We start from the raw sequence: 17,710 nt of genomic DNA, 5'->3' as shown, positions 1-17,710 counted from the left end.
CACGGGAGGAAAGCAATGGCTATAACTTACTAGATAAGGAGAGGAAGGACAACAGCTGCAATTAACAAAGACTGTATTTCTCCACATCAAAAGACATTCTACATCAAAGGATACTCATCCTTGAGAAAATTTACCGAATCTACATAGTAACAGACCTGCACAAAAGAGGAAAGAAGAAGCAGGACAAGGCGGAGACTTACAAGAAAGGGGGTACATGAAATGTATATAAGGAATGTAACGGTAACATAAAGTTGCGGGCCTGTGGCGGAGCATTGCCTCCCCGGCCGCCCAGCGCTGTTTTGCTCTCTTATCGCTTGCTAATAAATTCGATTTTTTTATTCAATACAAATTGGCTCCTCCAATTTGTCACGAGCGTTTATAACAAATTTGGTGCCGTGACTCGGATCCAGGTTCTCTGGTGCGGACCCTCGCAAGCGGGGAGGCGCCCTATCCTTGGATAGCCCCGTCTTGAGGAGGTGTCGTCACCACACCCTGGACCCGCGAACCCCTTTAAATTACAATAACTGAGCAAAAGAACCTGCAGGACCCCTTAAATTTTGTGCACGAAGACCAAGCGAAGACCCAGGAGCGGGTGAGTATATAAAGTGTGAGCCGTTTGGTTGGGGTGGTTATCCCGAGGTGCGACTGTGTGAGAGGTCTCTCTGAGATCACGCGAGTGCGGACCCTCCAGTAGTGCAGTTCTCGTAGCCCGCGAGGGAGCGAGTCACGACCGAGGGGAAGTGAGTGTGTGTGTGGATAAGGGCACCTCAGAAGATGGGACAGAGGAAAAGCAAGCCCTCTGGACCCATGAGAATGGGGAAGGGAAATAAGTTACCAGACATACCCCCTGATAGTCCCTTAGGCCTGATGATAAGATATTGGGACAGTTCACCAAAGAGAAAGGATAAGTCTAAGGAAAAAAATGATCAATTATTGTATTGAGATTTGGGGTGGGAGACCTCTCAGCAATCCTCATGTACTTTGGCCCGTGTTTGGGTCCTCTGAGGATTGGGTGTGTCAACAATTAAATATATGGGTAAACAATAAACGACCACCAGCCAGCCCAGAGGAGAGTGAATATGCTGCCTTATGGATTCCCCAATCTTGGGAGCCGTCATTCCTCTTTGCCTTAAGGGAAAACAGATCAGATAAACCTCGAAAAAAATGATGAGGACCCCCTTTGGCCCCCTCCCTATGCCCCTCAGGCCCTTCCGCCTCAGGACCCACCCCAAGGCCAGGAAATAGCCCGGGCCTGGGGGGGGTCAGATTCGGAACCTGATTCCCCAATCCCGGCACCCCCTCCCAGAAGGTCTGCACGTAATAGAATAATGCAAGGAAAGGAAAGATTGTTTCCTCTTCGGGAAATGTTGGTGCCTGGTGGGGATGGACAGGAAGGACCGGGAACGGGGTATGTGGCAGTCCCCCTTAATACAGGGGATGTAAGGGAATTTAAGAAGGAAATGGGGAATCTGTTAGATGATCCCCTGGGGGTAGCCGAAAGGTTGGATCAATTCTTGGGACCGAATTTGTACACATGGGATGAATTACAGTCTATCCTGGGTATATTATTTACCGTAGAGGAAAGAGACATGATTAGAGGGGCTGGGATGAGAGTGTGGGACCAGCAGCATCAGGCTGGTCCGGCAGCGGATCAAAAATGGCCCTTAAATCGGCCAAACTGGAATAATCAAGATCCGGCTCATAGGAATAATATGTCAGACTTGAGAATAATTATAATTCAGGGGATACGGGAATCTGTTCCCCGAGGACAGAATATTAATAAAGTCTTTCATGAACAGCAAAAGAAAGATGAGACCCCAATGGAATGGCTTGAGAGACTAAGGAAAAGTTTCCAGCTATATTCTGGGGTGGACCCTGCCACTCCTGTAGGACAAGCGTTGCTGAAAACTCAGTTCGTGGCCAAGTTGTGGGGAGATATTAGGAAGAAGTTGGAGAAAATTGAGGACTGGCAGGAGCGGGGGTTGGATGAATTACTTAGAGAAGCTCAGAAAGTGTATGTGAGGCGAGAAGAGGAAACGGAAAAGCGACAGACTAGGCTGCTGGTTGCAGCGGTAAGAGAGGGACAGAAAGGTGTGATAATGAGACCCGGTCGGCCTGGTGGGGGGGATAAGGAAAGAATCAGGGGGAGAGGAGATAAAGCCGTGGAATGTTTTTATTGCAGGAAAAAAGGACACATGAAGAGAGAATGTAGAAAAAGGATTCAGGATGGAAAAGTGTTTCGGGAGGATTAGCGGAGTCAGGGGCTCTATGTGCTGAGGACCCCCGGTAAGAAAGAGCCCTTGATAACTTTAAAAGTGGGTCCTCAGCGTCAGGAGGTGACCTTTCTTGTAGATACCGGGGCCGAAAGGTCTACGGTACAATCATTACCTCCGGGATGTAAAATATCTGAGGATAAAGTTAATGTAATTGGAGCAAAAGGGGAACCTTTTAGGGTCCCCGTTATAATAAGATGTGGTGGTGGAATCAAGTTGCAGATACGGAATCGGAACGCTGTTGTTGGTACCTGAAGCAGAATATAACTTATTAGGTAGGGATTTAATCGTAGAAATGGGGATTCGGGTGGATGTGGAAAAAGAAGAGTTGAAAATCAGGCTTTGTCCCCTTATAGAGGTGGACGAGAAACAAATTAACCCCAAAGTGTGGTATACCCCCAAAACAGTTGGAAAACTGGATATTGAACCATTTGAAGTGGTTATTAAGAACCCAGAGATTCCAGTGAGAGTTAAACAATATCCCTTATCTAATGAAGGGAGAAGGGGACTAAAACCTGAGATTGAAAGACTGTTGGGAAAGGGGGTACTCGAACCCTGCATGTCCCCTTTTAATACCCCGATTTTACCAGTAAAAAAATCCGATGGTAGTTATTGGCTGGTGCATGACCTAAGAGAAATCAATAAATGGACTGTCAGCCGGTTCCCGGTAGTGGCAAACCCACACACCCTGTTGAGTCAATTGGGGCCCGAAAACCAATGGTATAGTGTAATAAATCTTAAAGATGCATTCTGGTCATGCCCTCTTAAGGAGGAATGTAAAGATTATTTTGCCTTTGAGTGGGAAGACCCAGACACTCATAGGAAACAGCAGTTAAGGTGGACTGTACTTCCCCAAGGATTCATGGAATCCCCAAACTTATTTGGACAAGCCCTAGAACGGATTCTACGGGAATACCGGTTACAAGATGGGGTCATGCTAATACAATACGTGGATGAAATAAAGAAGCAACTAACTAAGTTAATGATAGAAACCAAAATGTCCTGGGTAAAATGTTTGCCAATTGCTTTATTAAATATTCGGATTCAGCCCCAAACGGATACTGGAATTTCCCCATTTGAAATGTTATATGGCATGCCCTATGATATGGAATGCCCAGCCAATTATCCTACTTTAGATGAAGATAATATTAACCCTTATATTGTTCAGATAATGAAAAGGAGAGAGAGATTGCGAAAGAAGGGAATGGTGGTACAGAGGCCACCCCTAGATATATCCATACATTCAGTGAAGCCAGGTGATATGGTATTAATCAGAGCCTGGAAAGAATCCTCTCTCACTCCTAGGTGGGAGGGGCCCTTTCTTGTTTTACTTACCACAGAAACTGCTGTCCAGACTGCAGAACGAGGATGGACTCATGCAAGCAGGATCAAAGGACCAATTCGGAGTTCTCATTGGGAGGCAACCAGAGACCCTAACAGCTTGAAAATCAAGTTCCGAAGAAAAGTGGAGGAGTGAGACCGTCTTTTGTAAAAAATCCTCACTGTATATGTTATCTTTGTATGTTACAGGTGTAAACTTTGTAGAGAAAAGTGGTGGACACATTGCTCCTATGGGTATTCCCCTAGTGACATTTGCCACGAATGTTATAATTACGAACAGAAATTAATTTAGCAAACATTACGTGTGGGAGTATCAACTGGGAAAATTATAAAAGACCCCAAAGAATGGTGGGGTATTTTTTGCTAAAGGCATAAACCCTGAGAGGTGTTGTTTTTATGCAAATGAGTTATGCCCAACGAAGGCTGAAATAATACAAGTATCCCGCAGACGAACAGTGGTCAGAGTGGGGTGAGGAGCTTGGGAAGTGAAGGATACAAACTGGGATGCATATAAGTCAAAGCAAAGTAAATATAAAGGAGGTTCCCCTGAAGAATACGACTGCTGCCGAGAAGATGGTACACCTCGCTGCTCTAAGCAACAGAGTAGGCAGAGAAGAGGGCAGAGACGTACTGCTGTGGGGATTAAGGTTGATGAACTACCTCCAGAGAAGGCTCATGGAGCCTCTTGACTTATTGCTCCCAAACAAAACGTCCTCAGAGCTTCCCCAAAGTCTCCCATCTCTCACCAGGGATGAAGACAAAAATCAAAATGATTATCAGCACCCTCGGAATACCTGTCGCAAGGGTAAAGGGACACCACTTTTCTCAAACTCGAGATTAAGCACTTGGATGATAGGACTGTTGCTAATGCTAATAGGGACAACCCAAGGCAAAGGGAACCCCCACCAACCTTACAAATGGACGCTCTATAGGTGGGAGGATCAAAAGATACTACAGCAAGTAATTGCTGCTGGGGCCCCAAGCTTTAATCAATCCTTATGTCAAATCGTACCCAGGAACCCATGTCTACATAACTTAGGCTTTTACTTTTGTCCCAGTTCTAACCCTGGAAAGGGGTATTACAACCATCCTGACTCTTACTATTGTGCTTATTGGGGTTGCGAAACTATAGCTTCTGATTGGATTCCTGGGGGAGGTCCAGATAAATTCCTATCCGTAGGATGAGGGCCTCACGGATGTACACCTGCTTCACATGGTTGGGATGGAAGCCAAACAGGACCATGGAGTGGAAATTGCCCATATATTTATATTAATGTAACCAACCCGAAAGATCCGGCTTGGTTAACAGGGAAAACATGGGGAGTCAGACTTTGAGAACCAGGTGCAGATTCAGGGGGAATAATTACGATAAGGAAAGAGCTGGTGCCAAATGAACCCTCTGGTATAGGACCAAATTCGGTCGTAGCAGAGGAAGATGATAGTAACAGTATTGTACAGACTGCTGCTATCCTCCCTAACATAGATATCGCTGAAAACAATATCTCGGGCGTATCAACAAGAATCAACCCATTGTGGGATATGCTCCAAGCCAGTTATCAGGTACTGAATGCCACCCACCCTAATATAACTGAGCATTGTTGGTTGTGTTACAACATTCGACCGCCCTTTTATGAAGCTATTGGGGTGGACAGTAGATTTAAAAAGTCCAACGGAATAAATCCAGCTCAGTGCATGTGGAATAAAGAATCTGGACGTAAACAAGGGATAACAATGTCCCAAGTATCGGAAAAAGGAAAGTGTATCGGAAATGTCCCAAAGGACAAACGACACCTGTGTAACACAACTCGCAAATCAGGAGAAATAACAGCTGAGTGGTTAATTCCTGCAGATAATACTAAGTGGATTTGCTCCCAAACTGGGGTTACACCTTGTATATCCCTAAGGGTCTTTAATTGGACAGCTGAATATTGTATACAAGTAGCTGTGATACCTAGGCTTATTTACCATCCCGAAAGTTTCGTTTATGACTATCAAACTACTCAAGCCCATCACATACAGAAACGTGAGCCCTTTACAGCCCTCACGGTGGCAACTCTCATGGCAATCGGAGCTGCTGGAGCTGGTACAGGAATAACCTCCCTCGTACAACAAAATCAAAAATTTCAATCCCTAAGGGTAGCGGTCAACAAGGATTTGGCTAGGATAGAAGAGGCCATGACAGCCCTAGAACAGTCTGTTAGGTCTTTATCAGAAGTAGTATTGCAAAACAGACGGGGCTTGGACTTAATGTTCATGCAACAGGGGGGGTTATGTGCAGCCCTACGGGAGGAGTGTTGTGTATATGTTGACCATACTGGAGTAGTTAGAGATACAATGGCCAAGCTACGGGAGGGGTTAGAAAAACGGAAAAAAGACTGGGAAGTACAACAGAACTGGTATGAGTCCATGTTTAATTATTCACCCTGATTAACCACCCTATTGTCAACTATGGCAGGACCTCTTATTTTGTTAATCTTATTTTTGACTTTTGGGCCATGCATTTTTAATAAGTTAATCGCTGTTGTTAAAGGGCGCTTAGAAGCTGCACATTTAATGCTGCTACAAAAGCAATATGAACAGATCGGAGATGGAGGAATTACTCCTATCCTCGGGCAGGCAAAGGAAGCATTGGATCGATTTAATGAACAAAATCAGGATAAAATAGAAAAGGGGGGATTGTAATGAACGGGTTAACTTTGTTCATGAAATCGAGAAGGGGGAAGAGACATATTGAGAGTTAACATATGCCTTGTGTAAATAACAAAAACTTGCTTAAGTGATGCGTGAAGGTCACGGGAGGAAAGCAATGGCTATAACTTACTAGATAAGGGGGGAGGAAAGCAATGGCTATAACTTACTAGATAAGGAGAGGAAGGACAACAGCTGCAATTAACAAAGACTGTATTTCTCCACATCAAAAGACATTCTACATCAAAGGATACTCATCCTTGAGAAAATTTACCGAATCTACATAGTAACAGACCTGCACAAAAGAGGAAAGAAGAAGCAGGACAAGGCGGAGACTTACAAGAAAGGGGGTACATGAAATGTATATAAGGAATGTAACGGTAACATAAAGTTGCGGGCCTGTGGCGGAGCATTGCCTCCCCGGCTGCCCAGCGCTGTTTTGCTCTCTTATCGCTTGCTAATAAATTCGATTTTTTTATTCAATACAAATTGACTCCTCCAATTTGTCACGAGCGTTTATAACGGCATGGGTCTGTTGTCCCTTAAGTGGGGTCATTTACCCGGTGTGCGAAACACCAATAAACACACAGAGCAGAGGTATTTTATTCCAATTCATGTTTGCGCAAAGATGGGGGCTAGGTGGTAATCCACAAAGCTAGCACACCTCATGCCTAAACGGGAAAGAAATTTATACAGTTCAGTTATACATATTCAATTTCCAAAGTTCTTCCCCAAAACTATTACTGGTAGTCGCTTATCTAGTACAGTTCCTATTGGGCTAAAGTTTCCCTGCTTCGAATTAAAGGTACAGTGTTCTTTTATTCTACAGCGCATGCTCAAGGAGAGTGGGGGGGGGGGTAAGTCTTTTGGTCTTGAATTGAGTCGGTGGTCGTGATCTCCCCCTGCCGCCTTTACCTTTCCCCCATTTATCAAAGATTTTTGCTGACTTCATGCCTATTAGCAATTATTAAACTTTTAGGTGCCTCCTGGGGTAGGATGTTCCCTTCTTATCAGTCTTTTAGTTCTCCTTCAGGGGCACAGTCGTTAGCAAGGCATGCATTGTTTATACAAAGGGTATCTTGTTTTGCAAGACCTTTGTGGTCTTCTTAAGTACATCGCTCCTTAAGTACATCATTTCCCCCCTTTGAGACTATGAGATCTCTTCATATGAGTCTCATAAGTCTCACTACTTCATTTTATCATCATTACATATGAGGTAGTCGTGGCTTGCAAAACCAGTCTCTTAATACAACTTAAAACAACACAAAGTACGATTGTAATAATTACAACAGTGATCAAAGTTTGAATTAGGTTTGCCAGCCATCCAGTAAGGGAGAATCCTATTCCATGTAATATTTTATTTAACCACCCTATTTCCATTGTTGTTCAAAGCTTTTTTCTAAGTCTAAAGTTAATATTCCCCAATTTAAAGGATTGTCTGCCGACTCAGGTGGAGGGAGACAAGCGGTTATGCTGCTAACATTCTGGATTTGCCCAAAGGACTGGATAAGCTGTAAAACCAAATTCTCTTGACCTAGTGCTAGTACCACATAGGATATTATAATAATCAGGTTCTCAAAGTTCAACGGTCTCTGATTAGCTGAAATTTGAGTTTCCCAGTCTGTATGGCTGTCCACTTTTCCTGATCTGGTTCTGGTGCTCTTTTCACTCGCGTGTAATGAATCCAGAAGTCGATTCCTTCTACTTTGACTGCAGTATAGGTTTTCAACAACACGGTGTAAGGTCCTTTCCACCTTTCCTTTAGAAGTTCATCCTTCCAGGTCCATATGTAAATGATGTCCCCTGGTTGGAATGGATGAACTGGTGTATCCAATGGGAGAGAGACCTTCTGATTTAGATACTTGTGCAGTGAAGATAAAGTCTGCGAAAGAGAAATCAAATATTCTTTAACATCAGCCTGCCCTTTTATATGCATTTGGTCTCCTGTGATGTTAGAAAAATTTGTGGGATATACTTTCCCATACACAATCTCAAAAGGGCTTACTTTCTGTTTGACCCTAGGAGTTATTCGCATTTGTAAAAGAGCTATAGGTAAAATTTCTATCCATTTAAGGTGTGTTTCTTGACACAGTTTAGCTTGTTGCCTTTTAGGAGTTTGATTCATTCTTTCTACCTTCCCACTTGATTGTGGCCTCCAAGGGGTGTGTAATTCCCACTTAATCTGTAAAAATTTAGAAACCCCTCACACCACTTCTGCAATAAAATGAGACCTTTGTGGTCTTCTTAAGTACATCACTCCTTAAGTACATCAGGTCCTTTCCGCTGGCCGGTCTTCAGTCACAAACTGCTCCAGCACAGGCTTTCCCATGGAGTCACGGCCATCTTCGGGGGCCTCCGCTCCACCGTTCACCTCCATGGGCTGCAGGGGGACAGCCTGCCATCTCACCACGGGCTGCAGGGGCATCAACCTCCTCAGGCGCTCCTCCTCTCCCTCCTTCACTGACCTTGGTATCTGCATAGGTGTTCCTCTCACATTCCAATACCCCTACTTACTACCGGTTCCCCTTTTTAAATATGTTATCCCAGAGGTGCTACCACTGTCACTGATTGGGTCGGCCTAGGCCAGAGGCAGGTCTGACTTGGAGGCGGGGGAGCTTCTAGCAGCTTCTCACAGGAGCCACCCCTGTGGCCCCTCCCCCGCTACCAAAAAAAACCCACGCCACACAAACCCATAACACCATTTAAGCCAAGGGCTATGGAGACCTTTGACGCCAGTTTCTGAACTAGCATGAAGGGTTAGAATGGACTACTGTATAGGACTAGAACTGAATTCACAAGTATCAGTTGGTTAAGGTTATGCATCTGCACATCATCAAATCACTGTATCAAACACAACAGACTTCAGAAACGCTAACACAGCATAGTATGAGTACAGTGTAATTATGCTGGGTGTATAGAGCCAGAATGGACAACACAACAGATACAAGGGAAGTAGCCACAAGTCACACTCATAGAAAACAGGTTACAAAGGCTGTAAAGATGTTTCATTCTACGAAGCAAAACCACTACTCAAGTCCTGTTACTTCCTTTGCTCACAACTCATTTTGACCTGTGCTTCTGTTACCAGTGTCAGGATCTAAACTAGAGAAACAGAAGTACCACGTATAACTATTATTTCTACTTTCTCTAAAGAAATTTTTCTCAATTACAACCTGTAAATTTCCCAAGTCCATACAGTTAGTATAACACAATTCTATAATTATAGTATCTTCCCAAAGGGTTAGTTACAGAGGTGATACTTGTCACTAAATTGAAGACAGAGGGGAAAAAAAAAAATTGTCTATGTCCCGCTTTGAGAAACACCAAGGCAAAAAAAAGTTTTCACTTAGTAGTAAAAATAGTGTATTCACATACCACTGAGTAACTACAATAGGCAGAAGATCCTGTTGATAGGATGTGACAACCAAAAAGAGAATAAACTACACCGAGGTGTCAAAGTTAGTAAAAAAAAAATGCAGGAGAGGGGAAAGAGAAAGGTAAGGTATTACAAGTAGGAAATACTTCATTACCAATACTGCAGTTTTCTCTTTAATAAAGAAACATTTTTATCCTCTTAAATTTAGACAAGAAAATGGCATATTTCAATACATTGTGCCAAAATTAACTATACCAACACTTGCATGCCTGTTCCAAGAAAAAAACAAAACAAAACAAAACTGACCTCTTGAATAGAAAACTGTTTAAAAAAAAAACTCCCCCCCCCCAACCAAAAAAATACCCCCACACCACCTTTGGCCCAAAATTGTTAGATGCCACCTTGTAAAAAATGTCTTTTCCTAAAGAAGTTAAACATAGACAAAATCTCAGCTTTATAAATATTTTTGCTTTAGTTTTAAATTGCAAATTACTTACTATAAGTAGTGCAATTCAAAAATATTTTGAAGGAGGAATGTCTATATATAAGCTATGTTATAAATGCACGTGACATCACCAAGAGCAGTTGTGCTTATGAATTAACCCTACATAGTTTGTACAACCCTGTGGAAAATATTTAAAGAACTAAAATGAACCAAATAAAACTATAAATAATATATTAGTTTTTAAATGTGTGATTATAAAGAAAAAGTTTGACACAAAGAAAGCAAAACGTGCTTATTGCATAGATATACTTCTGCTGCTTATAAAAGCAAGATCTGGTGATAAAAATATTTTTAACTCATTCTGAAATGCAGTCACTGCTGACAGAGTACATTTAATATAAATGCAAACAGAACTTAGTAGATTTTAAAACAATACCCTTGATGCTATGCACCGACACAATACTCTGTAAATCAGTTTATTTTCCATGTAGTGGACAAATCCAGTCAGTGTAATTATTTTTTCTGCACATGAATAGTAAAATCAGAGTGCTTATTTTCCCCACAAGAAATGTGTTCACTGTGAGAATACTGGGTCTTGCAATACCCCACATAAAGCTTTCAATTTAAAAGGTTAGTTCTAGAAATTTGGAACCAAACCATCAGGTTTTTTTGCTGTTAATAACAATGACTACACTACAAATGGCTAAAGAACAGTTATGTGTGGAAAAAGCAAAACAGTACAAACAGCTCAATTAAGGAAAAGAGTTTTAGTGCACTTTGCTCATTTTAGCCAACATGCTACATTGCCCTTTTTGCGTACAAAGTGGACTCAAGGATTTCCATTTTAAGAAAGAAATTACTTGGCAAGCAAAACACTGTGTCAAGCTGCCCTTTTTTTCCTAATAGACTTGGACATATTAAGACAGAAGCTTTGCAAGACATTACACAATTCTTTTTGGTTTTATTATTAAATGAGAAAGTCTGATTTGTTACATTGTCACATTGCTAGTCAGAAATGCTGCAGTGATGAAGAAAGTCAATGCTGAGTCAACCCAAGTCCTCATTCTACAACGTTTGTTTGCAAAGAAATTATAGTAACGTTCAACACAACATTCCTTGCTTTCTTCAGGGAGGAGTCCCATCATTCTTCCTCTAATGGGGTATGTTACTACGTAATTAGAAATTTTTTTGGACAATACATCCCCAGATTTTCATGAGATCAAAACAAGCTTCTACAGATATTACAGAAATCTTCACACATCATCATCATCTGATGTATCACTGCTGCTTGTCTCAGAATCCTCATTGTCCAGAGCAGGTTTGAAAGTGCTGTTTTTCCAGGGGCTAAATTTAAAATCACAGATGAGGCCATTTTTCAAAATGCCATTTTTCCGAAGGCCATTTTTTTGTAACTGAAATGAGAAAACAAGATGTATTCAGAGAAAAAAAAAAAGCTAAACACAACAATCTGTTGCATCTCAGCATTCTCTACATCACCTATGGGCTACATTAGATCCACTGCACGACCTATTTTATATATACACACAAAGGAAAATTCACCTGAGAGCCTTCACTTCTGGGCCAGCCACCTGCATCCAAGAGCCTCCAAGTGTGCTAAACTAAGCTCCTGCAGTGGGCAAGAGCTTACCCTCTTCTCACCCATTTCCTCAGACACCTTGCCCCAGTGATCCCTCCCACATGGTCTCTCCTGTGATGCAGTCCCTTTTTCCACAGTCTGCTCCAAACACCTGTGCTAAGGGCAGGGTCTGCAGTGAGGAAGGGGCCCAGGAAGAGAAGCAGGGAGGAATGGGTATCCCAGTCTGTCTACCTGATGCATTTGGAAAGTCAAAGACAGTGGAGAGAAGAAAACAACTTATTCTACAAGAAAGGAATTACTGCATGTCCAGACATAGTGCAGAAGCTGGGCGATAAGCCAGGCATTTAAGAGTTTAATATTCCAAATGCTCTAATTAGCACCTGCATGGCTAGACTTATGGAAATATCAAATGTTCAGATTTAACATTATGCAAGATTCTCCCTTCCAGCCTCTCCCTCACTGACCCCATCAGGTATATAACACACTCCTAAAAAAAAAAAAAAAAAAAAAAAAAAAAAAATAAAAAAATTCAAGTCTAGATTACCTTTTCAGACTTTGTTACTAGTGAATTAAGTGTCCCTCAATTTCCAACAGAGAAAATTCAGGTTTTGGAAAGCCAAGGAAGCTGCATAAAAACCTCAAAAGAAAATTCCCTTTCCTCAGGCTAAGGTGAGGAGCTGGAAAGCCTGTGCAATTCTACTACTAGCAATGCTGAAACTACTCAGAACCACTCCCCTACCCTTCCCTTGATATTTTGAGAATAGGCCTTACCTACAATAAGCACTGGTCCCCTATCTTTTTAAAGTAACTATTCTTCTGAAAGCACAAGGAGGCAAGAGAGAGGAAAGAAAAAGGGTACTGAAATGGCAGCATCCCCAACCATCAAAATTACTGGAGATCCCTCTCAAAGGTAGGCATTTAGGGTAGCCACCTACAAGTTCATAATGGAACATTAACTTAGCATTACCTGTTCACTAATGACTTGGAATTCCCTCATCTCATCCTCTGTTAGTGGAGCACATGTTTCATCATTTTCACTGTCTTCCTGCCAGCCCATCTCCTTTAACAACCTTTAAAATAAAAAGGACAACATTAAGAAATTTGCTACACACACTCAGACATTTCAAGCTCTGCTTACATAGATGTGTAAAGATCTGTAATAAATGGATTAATCAATCCATAATTTTTTTTAAACAAACTCTTACATAAAAGTAGGTTAAAAGCCTTACAAAAGATATATAAAGCATAGAAGTTGAGAAGTTCTCAGGTCCTTCACAGATGACCCTGTTTTACCACTACATGTTTCATTTCAAAGGTTCCAAAAATTAAACAGTAATACTTTATCTACAGAACACATTCTTAATTTCAAGCATATATGCAAACCATCACTTGCACATACCAAGTATTACATTTCTTGCCATCAGGTTTCACGTACGAAATAGACCCTGCTCTCTCTGCCAATCCAGTGAACATAAAAGCGAAATTTCATCATATTATCTCACTTCAGGATCTTTATTACCAGCCTAAAAAAACCTGACAGTTTTTCATATTCTGTTTCAATTGGACGGCTGCTCTCCAGGACTGCAGCAATAAAGAAAGGAAAAGCAAAAGAGAAAAGAATTTGGATCATATGCAAGTTCAGCTGTTGATGCATAAGATTTCTCTTAAAAGCATATCTGGTGTTGGGACTATGGACTTTACAGCCCATTAAGTTGCGACCTCCATCATCAATATATTTGTGTAAGAAGTTATCAAAGGCAAATGGCTTTAGTACAATCAAGTGACCCTGGCTACACTATGATATTCATCATATTCCTAAAGTTCAAGCAGGAAGAAAGTAGAATCTAAGTAACTGTACCTTCATTTTAAGACAAGAAACCTCTGTCAGGTGGAAAAGTAAGAATGTATCTCCTTTGCATAACTGCTCTGGTGGAGCAGCAGTGTAGGAATGCTAGTGATGTCCCTCCATAGGAACCATCACCAGAGATGGTTCCTCAACTCAGACACACAGTATCTTCTGCATCAAGTTTGGAGATGGAGACAATGCACATAGGAGAAGCTGCATTGATCCTCAGTGACAGAAGCACGATTCAGGATGCAATGGCCTCATATAGTTTCTTTTTTCTAGCACATGCTAATGTCAGAGCCAGGACAGGCTTCTTTGCAATTGAGTCTCACCTGACAGCAGATGCTGATATTCCAGCACAGACAGACTACAACTAGGAGTGAGTTTTGGGATGAGGTGAGAAAAAGAGAGAGATTCCTCTCATGACTAAGCTTGATATGTCCAAAGATGCAACAATAAAAGTGTTTTAGCTAGTGCCAAAAGTGGGACAGCAGCATCTGAGCAGGAAGAAAGTGGTTTTAGGCATGAAGACACTGTGAAAACACAGGTTATCTGAGGGTGAAGACACTGTGACATTTAACAATGGAGATAGTAAGTTCTCTTGCTGTAAAGTTTTTGCCAAAAAGATTAGCACCTTCTTCAGGCAAACCACACAGCTGTTGACCTTAAATGTTAAAGGAGATTAAAGCTATTTCACAAAAAATAAAGAGGTTTTTAAAGTATATGCCAGAACTGACACAAGAAACTGACACTCAGAGCTGAAGAACAGTGAATACACTAAAACAGGGAAGCTAGATGAACTCACAGTTGATGTCATGTGCCAGGTATTCCATTTAGCCAGATAGCAAGAAATGCCCTTCAACAACCCTCCCTACAAAAAATTTTAGGTCCCAATACAATGGACACGCACTGGATGTGTCACTGCAGGTGACCAATGACACCAATGACTGTTGTTAAAACCATAATAAAAGCCTGGAATTGGCGGGGAGAGAACAGCACTACTGAGATTGTTTAAAAAAAGTTAACAGGACAATAACAGAAATGGAAATTACATCCTCTGTAGTGTTTGAGCCAAACTGGATAATGTGACAGCCAGGAACAGCAAAATTCTCAGGAAGCAGCAGAAATAATATGCAAGTCATCCAAAACTTCTCTCTTTTAAGAGAATATGTGCATTTGTATACACATACAGAAAAAGACTTGCCATTATGCAATGCCAAAAGCAGTTCAATGATAGTTATATTTTTAGCAACAGTAATTTGAGTCAGAAAATTTTACTGCAAGCAAGCTAAGATGTTAACAGTATTATGTACGGTAAAGTGAATAGTTACATAGCTCCTGTTAACATAAATAAAATTTAGAGCAATAGCTAATTAATTTTTAAGCAATATCATCTAAAGTTAGCAGGACCACTGTCCCTTTAAAGCAACAGTAGGCTTCTAGAATGGTTAAAAGCATGAACTACATAAAAAATATTAAGCTTCAGATTAGCAAACTTGACACCAACAGGATGAGAACATAATCACTGCATGTTGGAAACTCCCCCAGCAGAAAGGAAGGCCAAGATATATTTGGTACAAGACATGGCTATACAGTTATTAGGTACACACAAGTATCCTGTGAGTTAAGCTGGTCACTTCAAGTCCAATTTACCACAAAAAGGCTTACCATAACATCTGTCTACATACATGCAGAGGTCTCAGCCAAAGGGCTGGTATAGTACAGAGACACAGCATCTCTGGGATACCACAAGGAAAGATGCTTGCCCAGAAACCTATGAAGGCCATTCAAAGTCATTTGAATTGACAAATGAGAGTTAGATTTGACTCCTGTCTTCTAGTCAAAAATATTCATCAGCAGCCTCTAGCAGCCAAAGGTTTCTGTCTCCATAGCCAATGGTGGAAAAAAAAGGGAACAGAGCAGGATGCATTTCACTTTTCGTACTCATGAGGGATAAGAGGTCATGAAAGTTTCCTCTACAGGTACTACAAAAGGAAAAGTTTTCTAGTCCAATGTATACGTAGAATCTATCACTAAAAGAAAAAAAACAAAAACAAAAAACAAAAAAACCCCACCAAACCAAAACACTAAATCTATCACTACGTTTCTGTAGTTGTCAGAAACACTAAGAATTTAACAGAGCTAATGACAAGCTCACCTCCAGACTGAGTTGTGATTTCCCAGCAGTATCATTCTCAATCTCTACCAGTTGCTACTGGAGTTACTATTATGAGATACTAGAATTGTTTCAATCCTTTTTTGAAGTTACTTTCTCCCTTTCCAGTGCATTGTCTTGTGATATCACTAACAGTGTCAACTAGTCAGCTACAGAAATAATTAATTTCTTTAACAACAAGGAAAAACTCACTGGAGTTTTAGATAAGATGCAGCATTTAAAGTATTATTAATACAAATAGCAATTACATGCATTGTTTTTCCTAGACATGCAGACCAAAATCAGAGGGATGAAGTCACTATGTAGTTTGCTTTATTTCTTTATAATGAAATACATCAAATTTTTAGTAAAGCAAGTTTAAGATGTCAGTACACAAGTCTAGTAGAAACAAAGCATATTCCATGTTAAATTAGTACATGTCTAAAAGTTAGACTTTGACAGTACTCATTAAACATTTTATGTGTTCTCAGTTTTCAGATTCTGACTTCTGAAATAGTAAGAATTTAAGACATGCTCACTTACCATGAAGGAACACTCTTTATATTATAATAAAGTACATACCTATGCTCTGCCTCAAGCGAGCTTGAAAGAACATCTGCCCGAGGGAAAGTTGAAGATCGAATGATCTGTTGAGATGTAATTGGAGCATTGCCATTCTCTTGTGGAATTTCATTTTCAAAGTTTCGGTTTATATCTCTCTCATGATGAGGACTGTTGCTGTTGTGCAAGTTAAAGGACTCATCATCCTGTTAAAAATAATTATATATTAAAAAGTTTAAAAGTAAAGTCCATTCACAAGTAAATGTCAGCAAATGCTGCAATTCAGTGATTCTGTTTAATTTAAATTAAGTTTAAATGGAGACACTCTATATACTACTTTGGGGGTAATTCTGTTCATATTTCTAGAGTTTGCAATACCTGGATACTACAGAAATCTTAAGTTATGCCACTGATCAAGTAATGTAGAAAGCAACTCCCATGCTCAGCCTCCAACTTTTTTCTACAAAGTTTCAAACATAGAGAAATAATAAGTTTGAATTTTAAGATAAGTATGAAAGGCAGCTTAAATAATTTATCTGTTGACCTTACAAACAAGGCTCTTAATTAAATATCAGAGCCATGCGTGTCAGAAGTTTGAAAGCAAAAGAGTTCTCAAGTTTGCTTAGTTTAAGGGGCAGGTCACAGCCAACTTACCTCGACCAGCAAATTCATCTGCCACAAGTTCAGAAAGATTGGATACTGCTCTTTAAATTCAGACAACAGCTTCCCCTACACACATCACAGAGCTTCTCAGGCTGTTGTTACAGCAACTGTAACTTACTAACCATGAAATAAGAACTAGGAAGAAAGTTTATTTAAAAAACAGACTGTTCAGGTTCACTCAAATATTAAAAGCTCTTTAATCCTATAAACCAGATATGTTTCTTTTAATTCTACTCATTCAACAACTTTTAATTCTTCTTTAGTAATGAGCAAAATAGCCTCAGAAGTCTTACCAACTGTAAAAACAAAGAGGAGAGTATGAACATTATCTAGCTAACACCTTTTTGACAACAAAATCCCTAAACTTGGCATATAACAACATTATCCATAGCAGGAGACAATTGCTCAATCAGCCAGTTCTGCACTCGTACAAAATCATACTTCAGAGTCCATGATCAAGACCATCCATCATCATTCCCCTCCCACTCAGTGTTGTCTGCCTCCAGAAATTTTAGAATGCCCAGTAAGAATTTCTTAAGAACAAGTACCCCAGTAAACATATATTCACCTGTTAAATCATATGCCTGAAGAATGCATCTCATAATCAAAGAAAATTCATAAAAATATTAAACAATTTTAATATATTAGGGCAAAATAGCTTCTTCCAAGCATGATTCAGCTGCTGATCACGATTTGCCTCATTATTTCAGAGGTGAAATCTGTTACTGCAGGCCTTAAAATTCCATCAACAGGATTATGTTATAA

At 40.6% G+C, this 17,710-nt stretch overlaps 1 protein-coding gene across 5 annotated transcripts in view; it reads right to left on the bottom strand.

The window, feature by feature from the left end:
• Positions 1–11,064: 11,064 nt before the first annotated feature.
• Positions 11,065–17,710, bottom strand: part of LOC104321324 (vasculin-like) — a 42,394-nt gene continuing 35,748 nt past the window's right edge. For all 5 annotated transcript variants that reach the window (XM_069774890.1, XM_069774887.1, XM_069774891.1 and 2 more), the window contains 3 exons: positions 16,304–16,488; positions 12,688–12,790; positions 11,065–11,535 (listed from right to left, as the gene is read on the bottom strand). In XM_069774890.1, coding sequence (XP_069630991.1) covers positions 11,377–11,535; positions 12,688–12,790; positions 16,304–16,488 — 447 coding nt within the window. In that variant the 3' untranslated portion in view covers positions 11,065–11,376. The remainder of the gene's footprint in view (positions 11,536–12,687; positions 12,791–16,303; positions 16,489–17,710) is intronic.

The sequence above is a fragment of the Haliaeetus albicilla genome, chromosome W (genome assembly GCF_947461875.1).
Source record: "Haliaeetus albicilla chromosome W, bHalAlb1.1, whole genome shotgun sequence".
NCBI classification, from domain to species: Eukaryota; Metazoa; Chordata; class Aves; order Accipitriformes; family Accipitridae; genus Haliaeetus; species Haliaeetus albicilla.
The sequence above is the reverse complement of the archived record's forward strand: the minus strand, read 5'-3'. Positions and strand labels throughout refer to the sequence as shown.